This window comes from Topomyia yanbarensis, chromosome 3, assembly GCF_030247195.1.
Source record: "Topomyia yanbarensis strain Yona2022 chromosome 3, ASM3024719v1, whole genome shotgun sequence".
Taxonomy (NCBI): Eukaryota; Metazoa; Arthropoda; class Insecta; order Diptera; family Culicidae; genus Topomyia; species Topomyia yanbarensis.
In genome coordinates, this window is record NC_080672.1 from 117,428,443 (window position 1) to 117,450,529 (window position 22,087).

The 22,087-nt window shown below is 38.5% G+C and overlaps 3 protein-coding genes across 5 annotated transcripts in view; 2 read left to right on the plus strand and 1 right to left on the minus strand.

Moving 5' to 3' along the window:
- LOC131694038 (longitudinals lacking protein-like) overlaps positions 1-20,538 on the minus strand; it is a 39,713-nt gene extending 19,175 nt beyond the window's left edge. Inside the window, exons 1-3 of one of the 3 annotated variants that reach the window (XM_058982381.1) lie at positions 20,310-20,538; positions 19,030-20,244; positions 18,599-18,967 (exon numbers count right to left, since the gene is read on the minus strand). In XM_058982381.1, coding sequence (XP_058838364.1) covers positions 18,604-18,967; positions 19,030-20,244; positions 20,310-20,428 — 1,698 coding nt within the window. In that variant the 5' untranslated portion in view covers positions 20,429-20,538 and the 3' untranslated portion in view covers positions 18,599-18,603. Of the gene's footprint in view, positions 1-776; positions 1,050-18,598; positions 18,968-19,029; positions 20,245-20,309 lie in introns of those variants that run through there. The other 2 variants (XM_058982384.1, XM_058982382.1) reach the window with 2 other exon arrangements.
- Positions 2,599-4,545, plus strand: LOC131694040 (protein FAM98A-like). Its single transcript, XM_058982386.1, has 4 exons — positions 2,599-2,704; positions 2,772-2,900; positions 2,964-3,954; positions 4,075-4,545. Exons 2-4 carry the CDS (start codon positions 2,863-2,865, stop codon positions 4,417-4,419), a joined length of 1,374 nt encoding a protein of 457 aa, XP_058838369.1. The 5' UTR covers positions 2,599-2,704; positions 2,772-2,862; the 3' UTR covers positions 4,420-4,545.
- Positions 17,130-18,589, plus strand: LOC131694041 (protein FAM98B-like). Its single transcript, XM_058982387.1, has 4 exons — positions 17,130-17,334; positions 17,388-17,751; positions 17,810-18,286; positions 18,354-18,589. Exons 1-4 carry the CDS (start codon positions 17,303-17,305, stop codon positions 18,576-18,578), a joined length of 1,098 nt encoding a protein of 365 aa, XP_058838370.1. The 5' UTR covers positions 17,130-17,302; the 3' UTR covers positions 18,579-18,589.
- Positions 20,539-22,087: the final 1,549 nt, after the last annotated feature.

A 22,087-nucleotide genomic window follows, 5' to 3' on the forward strand; every position in this document is an offset into this window, starting at 1 on the left:
CCGCTTTTGCTTCACATCGAACATGAATCAAGTCCTAACACCAACTGCTATCACTTCATACATTTTGACACCTGATAGTGTTACAATCTCGCCTCGAGCTAAACAATTTTTTTTATTCTTTGCCAACGCTCCAATAATGCTCATCAAGCAGTCATGTTTTTCAGAAGTCGTTTAAAAAAGATGTAGTATTATATTAACGCAAGCAAACTGGCAGCTCTGGTCCAAAATGCGAACGACAAAATAACATCCAACAATGCCAACAACTCAAGCTATGGAGTGATGAAATCCGAATCCAAGGTCTTTCGTTACTTTCCATCAATTGTGTTGCTTTTCGAATGCACTTAAATGTCAAAATAAACGCCAGACATCCTTGATCCAACAAATCGCGAAGCAGCTGACTAGTTCGGCATCCGAAAATTTTCTAAAATGAAAAAAACGGGAACATTCTCCATTTTCCTTTAGACCTCTTCTTGTCCTAAGACTCTCGTCTATCGCCATCTCACTTTGACTACCTTCTAATGTTATAAAAATTATCGTGAAGGAGACACGAAAAATCATAACACTTGACTAGAAAGCAGGGGTGGCGACTCTGCTCCTTCTGGCTGGATTTGCTAGGTAACATAAATGTACAGCTTCTACGAGTTCTGCGGTTGTGTGATTTACTACATGGTGACTCGTGCGATTGCATTTTCGGGGTGAAAAAGGTAAACATCGCGCCCATAATATATGCTTCCACCAGCGAAAAACCTGTAATATTTCATTTAAATTGGATTTACCTGTTCGAAAAGTAGAAGCGGGTGCTGCTTTCGGCAATTTTTGCACCGTTTTTCTGGTTTATTTTCACTGGAATTTCAACGACAACGACAGTGATCGGACACTAGAATATGCAATCGTTCACAATGACGGCAATAAAGAAAAAATGCTCACGACTATTCTCTAAAATGCTCTTTTCCTCTCTTAATTAATTTTATGCGGTGGAGTATGAGCGGATATGTATATGCATTTATGGTATAAATGCTCAGAGAAAAAATTATGCTCCGAAAAACTGAGAAAGAAAATTCGAAAATTTGGCTTCGTTTCCTTTTCATCGATGCCTGTTGTCATACACGTTAATTTTTGTCGACCATTGTGTTGGGTTATAAATACCCAAAATATCCAGTCTCCAGATCGGGGGCGGCATTATGGAACCATTTCGAATCGACTGTTTCATACAAGCTTGCATACAATAAAACTTTCGTTTCGAGATGCGCAATGCCACCCCAGTTCTAAATATAGATTTCAGAAATTGATTTTTTAATTTTAGTAAAGAAATCGATGCTGCATTTTTTTAAGCATCTTCTGTGTTTAAAGTTGTCACACAAGCGCAAACTTTGCTAAAAAAATATGTCAATATCGTCAAACACGGGTCCAACGGAGGGAGCCCATTCAACGATTTGTCACAGAGAACAGACATCCCTGTTCTAACAAATTCGTTTTCGACCGATCCAGACTTTGATAACGTCAAATTGACATCAAAATGCGAAATGTTGTTTAATTTAGTGACGATTGTTAACATATAGAAAATAATATTGGCTACGATAGAATGAATTCATGTCACCCTCGTGGTATTTGCTCTTTACCGATTACATTGAGAAGACTCCCTAATAAACATTGTATGATTTAAGAGTCAAATGACGTGTTCCGGGTATCATCTAAACGATATGTGGAATGGTTTCACCATACGGGTAAAGAACTCGTATATTTTTGTAGACACTTTAGCATTATGTATAAAACAATTAAAGAAACATTGCACGAAAAATAAATCAAATACGCACGGTTATCATTTCAAACGTTGTGTGAAAAATCAAATCAAGAGGATAAGAAATAACTGTTGTCCAACATGGGTAGTTTTATACGCATTGGTGGGTATTTCATTTTAACGGTATAACGAAGTCTGACAAGGAAACACACTGCATTACCGACGTTAGATTGTCAATTAATTAAAGCCAAACATTTGAAAAGGGCCTTCCAACCATTCACGCACATAATGACCCAGTAAAGTTCAGCCGAAATTTTTACTAATTTTAGTAAAGGCCAATTATTTCACTGGATGAAAACCGGTTTTCGCTAAAAACCAGTTTTCGGATAGCTGGAGAGCATTTCAGCGAAAACTGGTTTTCATCCTATTGAAAAAATTGACCGTTAGTATTCCGGCTGCAGTGACAACCAATTCTAATTAAAGTCGGTTGTTTCACTGAAAGAATTTATTATTATAACTGATTATAAAAGGATTACATGTAGCGAAACTACAATTGCTCTAAATTGCAATGCCACGAATAGTACATACTTATCAAAAAAGGCCCCACTTTTCCACAATTCCATAGTGGGTCTATTGGAAAGGACTAATTTTATTTTTGAATGGTTAGAAAAGCCAATCCGAATTTACTTTGTTATAACTTTCGGAGTAGTACCATATCTACAAAATATTTGCTTGTGTGAGGTGTCCAAATAGGAGAATATTGCATAAAAAAAGTTATTAAATAGTGTAAATTTCTAAATAGAACTATGATGAATTTGATTAAAACTTCTTTTGCAATTTTTTTCAATATTTACATTTGACAATTAGGCCCTTTTTAAATATTAAGATTGAATTCAAATGCGCCTGACAACAGTATAAAACCTGAAAACTGCATTTTTAGCGTTTGCTAAATTTCTTTCATTAAAGGTACGCGCTCTAGTTCAAATTTAAAAAAAACTATTCTATCTTATACTAAACACTGCTTTAATTCAAGGTTTACTAAATTGTCTCGAAGCACAGCTGAATAGTAAGGTTAACCGGTAACAGTGGCTCATTCTAGCAAACTTGTCAACCCAATTTCTCAAATGGAGGAGCAACTTCTAAGTGATCTGAAAAATGTTGGGTAAGTCGAAATTTCATGGATATGCTGCAGATTGCTTATTCAATGTGTTGTGCTAAATTTTAGCTACGACGGTCCATTCCTGGACCAAAACTACGCATCGACAGCTATTACTGCCGGTTCATCTAGCTCTGAGTTTCAAGATTTAGTGATTTGGCTGACGGAAGAAATCAGGATTCTCGGAAAGTTGGACGAGAAAATCTTGAAAAGTGAAGATTCTAGTACGTTTGTACTCGAACTATCTGCATTTCTGAAAGAACTAACATGCCCCTATGCGAATCTTACATCGGGACACGTATCGGATCGTCTGCAAACTTACGACTCAAAAATGGTTCTGCTTGAATTCCTTTTAGCTGAGCTGATGGCATTCAAGATGATCGAATCGTTAAAACCAAAAGAGAAAACAAACGTTATTACTCTGTTTGAATCACCGACGGCTGCTGCACTTAAGGACATTTCAATCACGCTTGGAATGGGCAAGCCACCGAATAATATTCCCTCGAAAGTGCTATTCGAGAAAATCAATGTTCGCCTGGACGATACGATAAGAACTGCTGGCGAGAAACGTTTGAGTTGCCCACTGTTTGCACCCAAGAAAAAACTCACGATGGAGCAATGGAACAAATTAGACAAGTTACAACGAGACTTGGATGCGGAATATGACTTGAGGAGAAAAATGTTGCTCACTCGATTGGATGTGACAATTCAGAGCTTCAGATGGTCTACCCGAGTGAAAGGGAAAGATGATCAAATGACCGAAAGGTATGCAGAAAAGCGTAAATTGTTGGATACACTGCAAACAGGAAGTCGAGATACGGAACTCGCTGCTCTGCTTGGAGCAAGGGAAACATTGGCAATTATCGAGAAAACTAGCAGTGCCAGTGTACGAAAAAATACTAAAAGTAAAATACAGCGTCACATCATCGGTCGTGTACCGGATCGAGGAGGACGTGCCTACGAACATAACCCACCGCCACTGGAAATGCCTTCATGGCAGACGCAAAGAAACACTGGTGGTGGTGGTGGCCAACAGCGAGGAGGTTTTAGCGGCGGAAGGGTGGGTTGCTTTCTATTTTGTTCTTGTTACAGTATATTTAGGGTAGCCTTTAACATTTGTCTTGCTACTCATGATAATTAAAGAATCGCAATATCATAATTTTCCATTTATGATTGATAGGGTGGTCAACAAGGTCGCGGTGGCGGAGGAGCTGGTGGCTTCCAGCAGCAAAATTACAACCAAGGAGGTGGAAACAACCGAGGTGGGGGTGGCGGAGCTTACCAGCAAAATCAATCCCGTGGAGGGGGAGGCGGACAAGGAAACCGAGTACAAGGTGGTTGGTCGCAACCTCAGCAAAGTAATCGCGGCGGTGGTGGAGGTTACGGTGATCAACAATTTAGTCGAAACAACAGTTTCGACGGTAATAGAGATTTTGGATACAACAACGATCAACGCGGCGGAGGGCGTGGTGGATATAGTGGGGGTGGTGGCCGTTCCAACTACAATCGTGGTGGACATCGTTAAGAAAACAAAGTAAAAAATCGATTGAGAATACATTTTTTCTCATATACCTTGGTCGAATATATGGGTTTGTTAGTGACTCATTAAATTGATGCTATTGAATTTAAGAATCTCAATAACACCCAACAATTGTTCCTCTTTGACAAATATTCGAACACAAAATCACCATATCACTTTCTCGTAGTGTTTTGTTTCGTTCAGGTTCATTGCATCAAACCATCTTTTCTTCAAAACTTTGCAATTATTTTAAGACTAAAGACATTTGTGTACCAGAATTTTTTTTCGAAAATTATCCTACAGGAGCTGTAAAGCTAGGGTCTCGGCAGGGCTCCCCGCCAGAATCACTCACTATAATTGCACGGGAGGGGAAATGACACCCATTAAAACACAGCTTAAGGCCAATTGCAGCGGGCCTGCAATGTGAGAGCGTAAAGACTTCGCGATTACGTGTATCATTGCGAATGGCTCGAGCGTTTGTACGTTAACGTGTTCGATTGTGTGTGCGTTGGTATGTCACGTGTATTAACGTGTATTTAACTTCGCATGTACAAATCCTATTTTATGGCCGTATGCTCTTACGCATATATGCGTGTGTTCTTGGATGATCGCGTGCGGACCGTGAATCTGATACTTAACCCTAGAACGTTGCACTTGCGTTTTCCACCCTAGAACGTTACACTGGGGTATAAATGTACCCCACGCATTTGATCGCAATTTTCGCAGGTAAAAATGCAAACAAAAGAATGTATAATACATCATTTTCTTCGCTTTTTAATTGCGAAAACAGCTGTGTAAGTGAAAGTTAGTAATTTATTGAATCAATGATACATAAATTGGTTTGAACCCAAAAAAAGTGAAAAACTCGCTGTTTGGAATTCTTTACAAAAATTACTATAACTTTGCGAATTTTCAACCCATTTGAAAAAAAATCAAATGATTCTTAAAGTTGAAGGTCTTGAAACGGTATAATATGGAATTTCGATATTTTTGAAAAAGTGCAATTATTTTGAGGAGTGAAAGTTTAAAAATTGTGTTTTGGAAAATACCACGAAATGGGGTGGAAATTGAAATGAAAAAATATTTCTGACCAGTGATACATTGGTAACGCGCAACGTTACTGTTACAGCAGTTATTGTGCGCAAATTATACTTGCGAGCCATTGCTTTGAAAAACTATAAAAAAATAAACAAAAAAAATCAGCAAAAATAAGAACGATTTTTTTTCTACTTCAAAATTAAATTAATTGAATAAATGATTAAAAACGAATATATAATACTAATTGTTACTTACGTAGTAAAACAACCAGTATTTAAACTGGTATTGTCACGAATCACATTTCCACTGACAGCACGAAAAACTAACGGCAACTGTACACTGGGGTACAAACGTACCCCACGCCAACTTGGACACCTGCCTCCACAAAGGCTATAAGCAAACTGTCCTACTCTTACTAGGAACTCTAAATTGAATTATGGTTAGGGTCCCAGATTGGTAAATGCCGAATTCTCGTTTTCACACGGCTCCAAAGAAGGCGTGGGGTACATTTTTACCCCAATGCAACGTTCTAGGGTTAATTTTCGGCGCACGGTTCAGGTGCTAGAAGGACCATGCTACCAAGAAACGTGTTCTCTAGTGGATAGGAGCATTATTTTTTGATTGGTCCGATTGAATATATGGACCTAAGTTACTAGGACGGAGGGTAAAGATTTCCGGTCGTAACCGATTCATGATCACGCGAACACGGGCGTTTGTGGGTTCGCGATTGAGAACGCGTTTATAACTTTGTAAGTACTAAAACGTTCACCTTATTACCGGGGTGTTATCAAATTTGTGCGATCGCGGGCGTAGATGTGCGTGAATGATTACACATTTATCGCATGTGCTCGCGTGTAAGTGATTTCGCGTGTATAGATGCGATTTTATAACCATGTGACAATTCACGTTTTTGCGTGTGTTCTTGGATGATCACGCGTACCGTCATTCTGATATTTACTTTTCGGTGTACGGTTCAGATTCTGACAGGGAGTGTGTTACCTCCTATCACTAGAGTTCCCAGTCATTTCGCCATGTAACGTGTTGTCTAGTAAATATTTTTTAATCCAATTGAAGGTATGGACCTAAACTTCTGGTACCGAGGATAGAAACTTCCGGAAGTGACCGAATCATGATCGCACGAGCGCGGGAGTTTGTAGGTTCTATCTTGGGACCGCGTTTGTAAATTTATGTGTGGGGTGTTTTCATGTTTGAGATCGCGGGTGCAGGTGTGCGTGGATTCAGAGCCGTAGCGTGCGGTTAGCCAGGTTAGCCCGAGCCTCAGAGGGGCGCCAAAATCAAGACCGGATTTTTAAATTTTTGAGGATAAATCATGAAATAAGTCAAGATAATGTGACATTTACAAGTGAACTGAACACTGAAATAGAAGAGACTGTAAATACCAAAGGGTTTAAAAATTAATGCTGTTTTTGCTTGAGGAGAAACTGAGTCAGGTTCTAACACCAACTGCTTTAGATTCCAAGAACCCTAGATCGTATGGACCCTCTCATAATAGGCATACCTATTTTTCAGCATTCTCATTGCAAGAGTCATCCTCATGATTCTCGGTACAAAAGCCGAACAGGCAGGCAATTGTTGTCGAAGAAGACGTAATTAAACACCAAAGTTCACTCGATACGAGTTTGAAGGGACAAAGATTTTTTTCCATCCATTGCGATTTCCATTCAAGAAGCAAAGGGACCTTTAAACCGACACATCCGTGCTTCAATAGATGGGGGTCCGCAAGGAACGACATTATCTATAAAAGAGGTAACATCCGACTGCATTGTAACATTATTTTGACCCTCCCAATTCACGACAGAACTTGGTGTTATCGAACTGAAATATCTGCTCCTCGAGTTTGTGTCAGTCGAATGTTATACAATGTATGTTGAGTTGTATTCACATGTCTCTGTGAAATTCCTTAAACTTTTTTATCTGAAGTCTTTCTTCGGGGGGATGTTCACCGCGACATATTCGCTGACGATACTGCTAGCATTAGCAAATGCCTTTGTGGCCACCAACTTAGGAGAGCGGAGCCATATCCATGTGTACACGATATCATTGTTAGAAAGTCGAACTAAAAAGATGGGTGGGTAATGTCTGCGACATAACCGGAGAGATGTAGAATACATAAGGAACACGTTCTTCAAATATGTTGATATTCATTGGAATTTTCGGACAAAAGGTGATTTGGGCGAGGAATATTTCAAATTATTCTTTACAAAAATGATGGTGGTCCTGACAAGGACCGTTTTTGTTGGCGTTGTTGGCCTTGGTGGGGAGATGCGCTGGCTTCGATTTTCGTTGGATGCTTCTGACTTCTTACTATTTCCGGGCTTAGCTGTTGTCCAGGAGGTGATTCTGACATGATTGGTGTAGGTGTAGGTCGTCAACCGGTTATAATTTTTCAAGCGTTGTTTACATTTGAAATTAAACCACTGGATCAATTAAAAAAAGTATTGGTCTGTGATATGAAAAGTACGAAATATATCTTCGGGTTTCTGCATTGACGTTTTTGACAAATACAAGATCAATGCATGTGCCTGCAAGTGTAGTTGCTTGTGATGGATCAGAGATCAAACGAAGCTTGAAACATTCATTCATAAAATAAACAAATTTCAAATTCTCTTGTTTTGAAACATCTATGTTGAAGTCGCCTGAAACGACCATTGGAACATTCTGATTTCTAGACTAAATATTCTACATTAAAAGATGGGTGGGTAATGTCTGCGACATAACTGGAGTGTCGTAACTACACTTGTGACGTTAATCCAAATCTAATGATATGCAACGAAATTACGTTTGCATGTGAAATTTTCAAATGATTCGTTATAATTATGGTTAAAAATTCTAATTGGGAATTCTTTTCCATCACCAACTATTTTTCTTTTTTTCGAATCTACAGCATTCTTTGAAAATATTGTTGAAATGTTATTGATGAAAAACTGAAAATGCGTTTGGCAACACTGCTCACTAAATGGATGGTGGGAAGACGCACATTCGTTTTGATTATGCTAGTATTAGTAGCAGGAAAGAATGAAAAGGAACATAGCCCGAAAACGAGCAAGCGAGAGAGCGATAGTAATTCGTATTCGCTCTACTAAACTAAAAAAAGATGGGTGGGTAATGTCTGTGACATAACCGGAGCATCGTGACTTCACTTCGAGACGTTAATTTAAATCTAATGATTTATGCAGTTAATCAAAGGAGGCTGCCAAAAAGTTCGAATAAAAGCACGCGACTAGTGTACTTTGCACGTTCTATATTTTATCAACACTAGAGAGAATCGAAAAAATAATTCAAAGTGTAATAGCAACATGCAATTGTGGCAACACTGGCCATGGGATGGTGGGGAACACGCACATTCGTTTAATTTATGATGTATTAGCAGCAGAAAGGAATGGAAAAGCAGTGCGCGAAAACGAGCGAGGATAATTTAAATTCTCTTTCTATCCACATATCGTATTTCTAACCTACTTGCTGAAAATTGTTAAACACCTCAAATGGATATTTCAGTTTAACTCTTATTAGAACACAATTAATTGGTCCTGAAAAGAACCGTTTATTGTTTTATTGCGGGAGCATAATTCAGACGCACTCCCCGCGACACGGTGAGCCAGTTTAATATATTTGGCCTGAAAGTTATGCGTTTGGTGCAGTATTTTGCATTCTCGAACAAACCAGGCGCACTATTTTGCATTCTCGAACCAGTAGGCATCGTTGGCTTCTCGGGGCATCATTACGACTGAGGTTTGTAAGCGTAGCTCGACTTTGCAGTCCTGTACAATCTCACGAACCAGACGCTGGAACGATAGCCTACAGATTAGTTGCCCTTTAGTTGGGGCGAAATTCTTGCAGGGCGACAGTTCCGATGAGTCACCAGTAGCTGGGGCACTGTTTCCGTCCATCGCCATTGCCAACTGCTTTCCTTCGGTGGACTGGCTGCTTGCTAGTGCTTGAACGAATACGAATGATGAGAAAAACCGACTGACCAATATTCATATATAAACACACGAGAAAGCACTACTATCGCTCTCTCGCTCGTTTTCGTTCCATTCCTGCGCCTTTCCTTTCCGTTCGGCTACCAATACTAGCATAACCAAAACGAATATTCTGTCTTTCCATCGCCTTCAATGTAGTGGCCAGTGCTAGCAAACTTGCATGTTCAGTTTTTCAATAACAACATTCAAACAATATTTTCAAAGAATGTTACAGATTTGAAAAGAAGGAAGGAAAATATTTTCACAAATTTAAATTCTTTTGTGTTATTTGTTAGCGCTGATAAAGGCTATTTAGTTTGCTACTAGCAAGGAGCTGCACAAACAAATCGATTTATGCAGTTAATCAACGGAGGCTGCCAAAAAGTTCGAATAAAAGCATGCGACTAGTGTACTTTGCACGTTCTATATTTTATCAATACTAGAGAGGATCGATAAAATAATTCAAAGTGTAATAGCAACATGCAATTGTGGCAACACTGGCCATGAGATGGTGGGGGAACATGCACATTCGTTTAAGTTATGATGGTATTAGCAGCAGAAAGGAATGGAAAAGCAGTGCACGAAAACGAGCGAGAGAGGATAATTTAAATTCTCTTTCTTTCGTTCCACACATCGTATTTCTTATATAGACGCTGGAACGATAGCCTACAGATTAGTTGCCCTTTAGTTGGGGCGAAATTCTTGCAGGGCGACAGTTCCGATGAGTCACCAGTAGCTGGGGCACTTTTTCGGACCGTCGTCATTGCCAACTGCTTTACTTCGGTGGACTGGCTGCTTGCTAGTACTTGAACGAATACGAATGAGAAAAACCGACCGACAGATATTTATATAATCGCGCTAATATGCACTACTATCGCTTTCTCGCTCGTTCTCGTGCCGTGCGTGAGCCTTTCCTTTCCGTCCGGCTTCTAATGGCCTAACCAAAGGAGTATGCCGTCTTTCCCCCACTAACTGCTCTCGTCAAGCAACCAAATACGAATAATCATAAAACAAACATGTAGTGGACCTATATATAAACTTTTCATTATTTTATTGTTCGGTTGGTCCACCATTTTGACGGCTCTGTGCGGGATGGGCTGAAAATTTTCACTTTTCCGAGTCGTTTTCGAAAGATTTTTCAAAACACAATTTTTTGTTATTAGTGCATGTTATACATACTTAAAATTTTAATACAGCATTGAGGAACATATTTTCAACAAATTGGCCTAAAAATCAAATCATTCTGTTAAGTATGATAAAAGTTATTAACGTTCAAAATCTGACGCGGTGCCGCAGCCGATATTTTGAAACGGGACCCCTATATTGAAAGCTTAAATGTATTCTACATTAAAAGAATGACAAAGTTAACACCAAAGGAGCGCAAAACTGAGACTTCGCCAAGGGCACCGGGAGGTCACGCTACGGCTCTGCGTGGATTATCGCGAATAGCTCGAGTGCTTGTATGATAACGTGTTTGTCGCTTGCGCTAGCGTGTATGTAACTTTGTGTGCATAAATTCGATTTTATAACTATGCGGCTATTCGGATATTGAATATTATGCTTAATTTTTAATGTATGGTGTACAGATGCGAAGAGAGAACCAGTTTTCCCATATTACTAGAGTTTCCGGTCATGTCTAGTGAATATGAACGTCGTTTTTTGATTGGTCCAACTGAAGCTATGACTCTAGGCTGCTAGGACCGAGGGTAGATACTTCCGGTCGTGGTCGATTCATGATCGCGCGAGCGGTAGGTTAATGCTTGAGACCGCGTTTGTAAGTTTATAGGTGATACAACGTCTAGGGGCAGATCACTCTAGAAATGTATAACAAATTTGCATTAAATTAGAAAAAAATGCATGTAATTTCCATTTTTGCGTCAACTTTACACCCCCTCGTAGAAAAGTTTGTTTGACAAACGTCCTATGCTGATTTACTTTGTTCGACGTTTTGCTGAATGTAGGACTAGTTTTTTTGTGGGGTTTTGACGTCTTACACGCAACGCAAAATACATTGCACGCAACGCAAAATACATTAAGAATTTCTATTTTGATGGAAAAATGCATTTATAATTTAGCTGATTTTTAAAAATGCATCACAAGTGATCTACCCCTAGTACAACGTTCACTTAATTAAAGGGGCGTTTTAATGTAGATGATTGCAATTTCATGTTCGCGTTTGTGACCAGGTTTGTGTTATCGTGAAGGCCGCGAGCGTTTGTAGTATGAGCGAATATGCAATCAATTATGTTAGTGAGTGTTAGTATAAATCTAATTTAGATTATAGTAATGACAGAAATTATAACATGCCAAATAAAGAAAAAAAGATGCAAAGAGATTGATTAGAAGTGTATAAATTGACCAATGCTATTTTGGTAGATGGACCCTAGGCCATTAAGACAATGGGGGTAATTCGGACCCCCCGCTCTCGATTTCTCGGAAAATCGTAAGACTTTCTGGCTGTCGTACATATTCGTGAATCCGCTATTCTAAAACATTAATTTTAACAGCTTAATCCAATTCATTGGTTTTGTAGGAAAGGAGATATTGCGAATCTTTACTAAAATCCACGTCGTGACATATCAGCCATGCGCCGCCAAGCCAGGCGCCGAATCACACGCCTATTCACTTTGCGATTTTTCCAAAAATAGCATGAAAACTTCGCTGAAGGTGGTGTAGCGAGAACTGGGTGTGTTTAAATCCGAAAAGTGGCCGGTGATTGAATTCTAATGAACTTTCTGGCCTACCATATTCCAGAACTTTTAAAACTTCCGAAAACCTACGGAAAATGCACAGTTGATGGAGAGGTAACGGGGGAGGCAGTCCCCTTTCGACTGTCCTGGTTTTTTACTCGTCTGATATGGACACCCTAGGCAAGTCGTCGCTGTTGTGCTATCTTATGACAAACGCCATTTTGGGGTAAACTGAGTTAGATATGCCACATTACTTGTCTAAAAAATCTCTGCAAAGTGGCGTTTATAGAATTTTGACATTCTGTTTGGTTGCTGAGATATAGCGAGAAACGTGCTGAGAAATTTTTAATCTTTTGCTTCAAATGACTGTGTCTGGGGATTGGTTCAAATTATCTTAACGTATGTTTTATATGTAAAACTATCTGAGAAACACAATGGCATAATCATTTTTAAAACAAACATGCACAAATTGGGAGAAAGATGCAATTTATGTTTTAAACTGGAAATATAGCATATTTGGCAACACTGTAACCAAAAATAACCATTTTTTCTAGTTTCCCTGACACAGTTCCTTCAAAATGCATCTCATCGATTGTCTATAGACCAAATTAAGCCAAAGATATGAATAAAAGTTAATAATTGATGATTTTTTTCTATGGAAAATTTTCCATGCATGATTATGACACGCCATACAAATTTTGTTATCTATACACACCTATGACACGTGTGAGTCCGACTTCTGTTTACATTTATAATAAAAACTCGAAACATAGTCAACCGATCTTCATAATATTTGAGAGATTAATACAGAATAGATAAGAGAATCAATTTTCTTCTATGAATTGTTTATTCCATTTATAAGTTTCAAGATATTCAATCTCAAACTTTAAATATCGTTTTTCTCGAAATGTGCAAAATGGCGTTTGTCATAAGATAGCACAACAGCGACGAAGTGCCGAGTATGAAAAAACACAAAATCATAAAAAAAGGCTCATAAGCCCTCTCGGTCTCCTCGATACACCATTATCGAGGCACTGCAATAACCATCTTAAAGAAATTGTCTGTCAGAGGTTCTTTAGCACTGGTGCACGCAATATACTTGATGATGTTAGCAATATGTACCGTGAAAACCTTCAACTAGGGTATGTGGTATTATACCGAGGAATGCGCAACACCACCCAAAATGATGCCTTCTTTTTTGTTCCTGGCACCAACAGTTTTTGCTGTAACTTTGAGTGATTTCAACCGAGTTACACAATAAATTAATATAAAGTGAAAACCTACTGTTTCGTGGCTTATAGCACTTTATTCATAATATTCCTCCATGTAATTTATTTTACATAGTTACAAAAAGTATAATAAACTGAATACAGTGTAATATTTCGCCATGATATTATTTTTATCAACACTAATACTTTTCTTTCATGTTCTCCGAAAGAAGAATGTTTGTTTACTTTGCACGATAGGTAGATTTGGTTTCACTCTGTGCGAGCATTTGACATAAACTTTGCCATCAACATTGGAATATTGATTGTGGCACTTGTAAGGGACCATGCATATACCACGTGGACAATTTAGGGGAGAGTAGGGGTAACAAGAAAGCCCACGCTAGTCCATGGGGAGGGGGGAGGTAGTTTTGGAAATGTCCACGTGGACTTTTCATTATATTTTTCTTTATTAGAAAATGTAACAAATTTGTATCGTCATTGGTGTGAGCGCTTACCAACCCCATTTTTTCATGATTTTGAAATAGTCAAAGTGCTTTTAATAGCATAGTAAGTGACCGTGCATCCAAATGTGAAAATTGAAAACATCAATGGCAACTATTATCAAAAAAATCAGAGGAAATCGCGCGCTCAAAAAAATGTTAACGTTATGCCTATTGATTTCACACATAGGTTTTTGCAATTAGCGGAGGCAGATAGACACTATTTGCTGGCACATTAACCTGATGTGTGTATTTACAAGAAATATTAATCTTACTTTCACATTTCATAACTATAAGGCACATAAAATCCAATTCTATAACAATACGCACAAATAATTTATGTGTGTGCATACATAGTTTATACAGTTGACACATACAAGGTATGTGTGCGCGTGATAACATTAGCATGTTTTCTTCTTCATATGGATTTTAAGTGGTTTGAAGCAAATAAAATTAACATTTGGATTTAAAAATCGGTGTACGAAACACAATCCCAAAAAAAAAATTCTGTACCAAAATTCGAGAAAAAAAATTCTGTCTGAATCAGCTGATACAATCTTCTGTAACTAATTCCACTAATTTTGGATTTGAAAGCTTGTGGTTGAAATGATGAGCCAATTCAAGAATTCATAGGTTACTTCAATTTTGTATTATTATGATGCATCTTTCAAATGTAAATATAAATGAGAAACGAAATATGTCCGTGGAAATTTCACCTAATGTCGTTCAGAAATGAGATATTTCCGTGGAAATTTCACAAAAGACTAAAGAAGTTTATGGCACTCTGTGGTTGAAGTTTGATCGATTTCAGTTCTTCTGCATCGTAGTAGTCTAGCACATTGGAAAATTTTCTGAAAAACCATGTTATTGAAGGCACCCGATTTTTTTGACGTAGGACTACGTCTTTGTTTTCGATATAGGGGTGCACGTTGCAAATCCTACAAAAATGGTACGTAACGGTCAAATACTTTTAAGAATATGTTCCAATAGATAAACCTTAAGATTTTTGATATTATGGCATTGAAAATTTAAATAATGTACAACTAGTCAAAATACCGCGCGTTTACACACAGAAGATAGCGCTTCCCCAGTCCAGCACGACAGATTTGTGTACCTAGCGCGCTACGCTTCGATGAATGACGTCATCATCGACTATTTAAAGAACGGATTTAGCCAGACAAGCTCAGTAGCCTGTTAAACGGCAAGCAAAGTAGAACACTGCACAGCATGTTTCTATAGACAGTGTAGCAGGCTGATATGTCCGCTACACTGGCTGTGGAGGTACGCTACGCAATGCCGTTCAACAGGCGATTGAGCTTTCCCTTACGCTGTGCTCGTTTCAAGCACGCATTTTATGTATACCTCGATCGCACTAATCCGTATAAAATATGTGCACAAAATTGCTTGTACAGTCGAGCTCCTTGTGCAAACATAGTTAATATAGCGTCGTGGTACTAGTTGTCCCTTTTGCTCCACCCATTATCACTAGCATTGAATCATTTTGACGTGCATGTATCTTCCTTTCGTATACAGATTCAATTTATTCACATAGCTGTTTGATTCGAGCATTGTACAGCTGTTTACCGTTCGCTTGGGTACAATGTTCGAGACGAATGTTCAGTAATCTACTTTTATCATAACACCAAATGGGCAATTGTTTGACCTGTGATGAAGATTTCGATTTTGCGAAATCGGTAAGTGCACGGTACAAATTGAGAAAAACAATTTTAAACTTGCCATGGCCACAAAATGATGTTTAACTAATTAACTAGCACACAAATAATTGAGCTAAGAGAAAAAAAATTCTAATTGATTTCTTTTTCCATCATATATTCGTCCTGAAAAGGACGGTTTGGTGAAATAGATTCCGTTGACTTTATTCTGGTTGAGAAACGAACGATCCGCACCTTGTCGCCATGACTGCAACGCACGGTATTTATCAACAAACCTTCCACCTCGAAGACTTGTTTGAAATGCTGACCGTTTGAGTCACTGCATCCCTTTTATCACTTCTACGCTGCAGATGAAAGACCGCCCTATTTGTGAAACAACGAAAAAAAAATTGCGTGTTCTTTTTGGTGTCTCTTTCGGAGGTGACAGGGTTCCCAAAATCTCTGATTTTCAATAATATAACACGTTTCTGTCCAGTTTGTTGTATATTTTCGCACAATTTGATCGCTAATATAGTTTTGTATTCCAAACGGACAGTGTACTTCCATTGTAAAACGATATCTTAGTATATGGCGGCAAAGTATAGGCGCGATTATAGAAAGCGCACAAAAGAGCAACAGATGGAAAACTCTTCGAAGAAAGCGAAAACAGTGGCTGAACGACTTCAGCGTCATCGGGCGAGCAAGAATGCGAAGAAATATAATGCGTCTCAAGCTACATACTGGGATGTTGGAGAAGGTACTGTGATCCAAGGTAGGAAATTAGAATTAATGCTAAATAATATGCATATTGGCAAGCTTTCTTTTCTTTCTAGTGACAAACGGCACTTTTGAGAGCCATTAAACCATTAAACGGTAATTTTCAGGACCACCAAGAAATTCAAAGAAGAATTAAAATTGAACATTTTCCTTTAAATAAATATAAATAATCTCATGGAGCTTGAATCATAACAAGACCATTTCAATTGCTATTTACAAATTAGTTACAAATAAAATAACAATATGGGACCATTCATAAATTACGTAACGCTTTTAGGGGGGGGAGGGGGTACAACAAGTTGTGACATGTTGTGACATAGGGGGGAGGGGGAGTTAGCTAGATCGTTACGTAACATGTTTTCACCGAAGAAAAAAAAATTTTTTCTAGGAATTTGTTACGTAACAGGGGAGGGGGGGATGAAGAAATTTGTGACAATTTGTTACATGGGGGGAGGGGGGAGTCAATTTTGGGCAATTTTTGCGTTACGTAATTTATGAATGGTCCCTATGAATACAATATTTTATAATTAGTGGTGTAGTCCTACGTCAACAGTTCGTACAACCCCACAGGGCTGTCCTTTGTAGTTTTTTTAAGTCCACGTGGACATCGTAGGGAGAGAGGTAGGACTACAGGAGTTGTCCACGCTTGTCTACGGGGGAAGAGAAGGGGGTCAAAAAAGAAGGTTTTTTGCCCACGTGGTATATGAAAGGCCCCTAATCAAAACTTAAATTTATTATATTTGTTTTCAAAGCACGTTTTGTGTGATTTCTAAAATAGAAAAGCACAAGGGTAAAGCGTATATAAAACATACAATTTTGGTCAAATATATGTTGGTTCCGTACAAAGAAATTTCAAAACCCTGAAAAGAAGATTACTACTACTATTAGTAGTTGCAAACTTACGTGAAAAAGACTTTCAGTTGTTTTTCACTTATACTAGAATCTGTGCACCTCATATGTGAAAGGCATAATAGCACCATTAGGTAGATTAGGATTGGATGTTATCAGTAAAGTGCGGAGTTATTACACATAAAGTAACAAAGAATGGAGTCGGTGCGCTTGTTATTTAGTTTAGGGTAAGAATTGTAAAAAAATACTACTAAACCTTTTCAATATAACGGCCTTTCAGTTATAATACAGACGACAATTCTGACGAGCTACGACTTGAAGCAATACTCCAAGCCGGTTTGGCGGATAGAGCGTATCGTTTGGTGGTTCAATGGTTAGCTCATCAAATTAGGCAATATGGTGAAATAGATGAAGACGTATCATCGGTAGATGATTTGCAGTGCTTTAGTTTTGAATTATCTTCATTCCTGAAGGAGTTGAGCTGTCCCTATAAGGATATGCTGGAGAGACCATTATCGGAACGATTTCGTCAACAATGTGACGCGCTAATGCTTGTGGATTATTTGGCAGGTGAACTAGCCGCGCATTTACTGCTCAACAAAATCAGAAAAGCGAAGGACACGCGTCAGTCCAACGTGTTGCGTGTTAGTTCACTAAGAATCATAACATTTTGATTGTTTCTATAGAGTTTTATAATTTTAGTCAGAACCAAATGCATCCGAAAATCTTTTTCGTATTTTCAAAGTGCTACACATCGACAATCCGAATGCAAGCAAAAACCACATATTTGAGAAGATAAATGAAAAGTTGGACAACAATCCAAATACGATAAACAGCGAGCTTTTATTTACTCCTGAGGAAAATTTAACTATTGAGCAATGGAAGCAAGTAGATGAATTGAATGTGGAACTACTGGAGGATAGGCATGTGCGACTGAAAATGATGTTGACGCGATTAGACCTGACGGTGTCTTGCTTTAAATGGAAAAAAGAATATGCTGCTGATGTAGATCGAATGTACCGACAGAAAAAACGCATTCTACTTGGACTAGCGGAAAGTATGTTTGATGGCGATATTTCCTGTCTACTGGCTGCTGACAAGAGCTTGCTAATACAAGAAAGGATCAGTTCAAGCCGCTTAAGAGGTAGCGGGAAAAATATGTTCCGTGGGTATTTAACAGTAAGATATTGAACATCTCGCTTTTTTTCAATTTGAATGATATTAAATAGCTCTTTACCGTTTATAGCTACCTGAACGAGAGGGAAAGGTTAATATAAGCTGCGAACCGATAATGCCGATGTGGTCTTCGCGAGAGGAAGGACATGCGGATGAAAATCTTCGGAAAAAACACCCAAAACCGCCCAGCAAAACTATCCCACCGAGCGCAAATTCCAATGCATCCAGAAAATCGAAAAAAATCGAAAGGAACTGTGATGTTATCTCGGGTTCTAAGAATGATTTGGAGGAATAAAATTTATTAAAGGTACTCACTTCTATTACATATCCTCCACGCTATACTTATAGGCCTCTTCTTCCAAGGCTTGCTTCTTGCTCGTCATTTCGAACCACTTCTTTTCGAATCCATTAGAACGATCTACTCCATCCCAACGGTAACCCGGACGAATCCCGAATCTGTTGTCGGGGAAAGATCCTTTATACAATGGCTTCTCGGGGCGACCCTCTTCGCGAGCCTTTTCCTTCTTTTTACTACGTATGTAGTCCAACATAGGATCACCTATACGCTCTTGTTTTTTTAGATGCTCATCTAGATCCTTGTCATCAGCGTATCTGGCTAAAGGTTTGTTTATTTCATGTGCCGCTTCTTCAAGTTGTGCCTTATACTCTTCAACTTGTTTCACTCTGTAATTTAAAAAAAAAAGTTAAAAGCATCTAACATTGAACACAAATTAGCCAATACCCACCCTTTTCCCCATCTACTATAAATTTCTTTCTTCTTTTCGTCCCGTTTACGCTTCTCAAACTCTTTTCGCAGCTCTTCTTCAACGTCCTCGCGCCGTTTTCCGCGTTTCTCTCGCACTACTGTTTTGGCGAAACGGCCAGAAGCTTCAGCAGACATCTTTTCAAACACTTCATTTTCTCGTTGACGAAATTTTTCATTCTCTACTTTCATTGCCTTGGCATTCTGCAGCCCAGCCATTTTCCCATCCAAAGTAGTAGTCATTTTTCTCGTCGATGGGCCTGCTTCTAAAAGGTCATCACGAGGTTCTCGTTTTATTCTCATCACGGGAGGACTTTCTTGTTCTCTTTTAATTCGTCGGGGTGGACTTTGATCCGAATCGTAGGATCGTGCATTGTGCCTTCGTCGGGGTGGACTTTCATCTGAATCCAATACTTCCTGCTTGATGAGTTGCAAGTGGGAGTCCAAAAAACGTGCATGTGTTTTTCGATCTAGCTTAGCGTTGATTCTATCACCATCAGATGTCGGCGGGCGCCTCGGAGGACTTTCATCTGAATCTTTATCTCTACGTGAAGATTTTCGATCGGGGCTTAAATTATTTCTTCTATGTCGACTGAGGTCCGAGCTTTTGCTATATTTTTGACTTGTAACCGATTGCTCAGGATTACGGTAAGATTTCTTCTCATTCGAAAGTTTCCTCGGCGGGCTGTGATTAGTGTTATAGTCTCTTCTAGATGTTTTTTGTGGGTTTCTAGAACGACGTTGTGTTTCGTCCGAATCGGTTTGCCTTGACAATCGATACTCCTTTTGTCGTTTGGGCGAAAATCGTTCTTTTTTTCGTCTCGCTGGACTTGCATCCGAATCGCTATTTATATGTTTCCTTCTCATAGGACTCTGGTGTAAATTTAAAGCTTGTTTACTCCTTCGAGGAGGGCTTTCGTCTGAGTCTGCCGTCCTTGCTTTGACTTCATCTTTTCCCTGTTTCTTTGAAATAAAAATGCTCGATTCCTTAGAAGTGCTCAAGCTTTCTTCGCCATCGACAGTCAGTTTTTTCCACTTAGTACTGCTGAAATCTTCCTTCGCTTTCAATTCCGGAGGACGTTCGTCAATGATTCCAACGATCTGCGGAGCTTCCTCTCCTTGAGCAAACAAATCCGATTCGTCTTCAATGTACTGCAGTGAATGGCTTGGAAGATCATCATCGTCTATAATTTTAACACTGAAATATTGAAGGGGGAATAATTTAGACAAGTTCAATTGCACAGTCTACTGTACCTAACTTACTTCACTTTACCACTTGTTTGCTTTTCTTTTTTCCGTTTTTTCTTCTTTTTATCCTTATCGTTCGACAGGTATCTTTTGAGATATTCCTTTTGATCTATTTTAGTTTTCGTGGAAGACATTGTCTTAACCACAACATTAAAAATATATTTATGTTTCAGCTGCTTTAGCAAATGAAGAAGAGCGTATTTGATTGTGATTTTGATACGTTCGATAAAAAGAATATGCGAAGACCGAATAGTGACAGATGCGACCAGCGATGCCAGATGTGAAAACATGTTTTTTGCAGTATAGTTAAGCCGGAAATGAGCCGGAATTCTGGCTGGTTCTATTCGCATTCCAGCTTCAGTGACACAACCGATTAACTACACGCATACCAGAAGTAATCTAATTTTAGGTAAAATCCTACCCAACACGGACTAACCAACGACTGGCTGAACTGTGTCATTGTCCGTGCGCGCGAAACGAAAAAATCAATAAGTAGTTCAATCACAATAGGATCGGTGCGACACCGATAGCTTGGTGTCGATTGAATGCATACGTCACGGCTTGATGCTAGCAGAAAGGGAGAAGAATGATCGCATGGTCGTTCTAGGCGAGGATTTGTGAAGAATTTTTTGCCGGCGTCAGCGGTAAAACATGATGATGAGTTATGTTCTACCATAGCCCATGCTGAAGACTTGGATGCAACGCCCAACTCCTACCCAGCAAAGAATTCTTCACATTTCCTTTCGATCATGTCCATATGAGCCTGCCTAGTCCTAGTTTTCCGTTCTAAGTATATAACTGATTCGCTCTAGAATACCTATCCGTCTTTCAATTTCATTGCTTTCGTTTCTCTTTGTCTCAAATTTGCCGAAAATAGCCAACAAAATCGATACAGTAGAACCTTGCGGCAATTAAAACATAGTAACAACAGAATCTTTGTTTAATTTCAACTAAATTTGAGTTGTTCTCTCCTTTTATTAATACAAAAGATTTGTTTTTTTTTACTTAGAACTTGTTTGTTTGGTTAAACTTATCATGATTTTGTTGTTTCAAACGATATATTTGTTGAAACTACCGAAAAGCCAACAAATTAATTTGTTGGTAATTTTAACCAACAGTATTGATTAAATCAAACCTGAATCTTGTTTGTCACTATATCAAACGGGAAAATTGTTATTTAAAACCAAAATTGGTTTATTTTTACTATTTTTTTCTGCGTGTAGGAGCGGAGAACCCGAAATTTGAGTACTAAGCAAATAACTTAAAATTAAGGTACTGGATTATTTAAAATTTGGGTGATAGGCAGATAACTCAAAATTTAGGTATTGTGCGGATAACCTGTAATATGTGTAATAAGAAAATCATACTGATTTCAAAAACTGGAATTTTCAGCAATACAAAACGTCTGAAAGTTGAGAAATTTTAATCTAATCTATTTTACAGATTTTGTGTTGTAAGGGCATGTTCAGGAGCGTTTTATTTTGTATAGGAGTTTCAAAGTAGAACTGTAGAATTTCGAACAGTTTTGTTATTCAAAATTTAAAACTGTTATACGACTCCGTTCTATCCCACTGAGACGTCGAAAAAAATTGTTTCAAAATCGTTCAAGACGGGTCCAATGATGGACGTTCGTTGAACAGTTTTTTGGTCGTTGTCCAAATTGGTCCAACGAACGTCCTTCATTGGACGATTTTGAAACCAACCGTTCTTAGAGGGATTTGTTGCTGATTTTAAAACACGTTTAGAACTGTGTTTTAAATACATGCAAAGTTTTCAGCACAGATACTTAGACC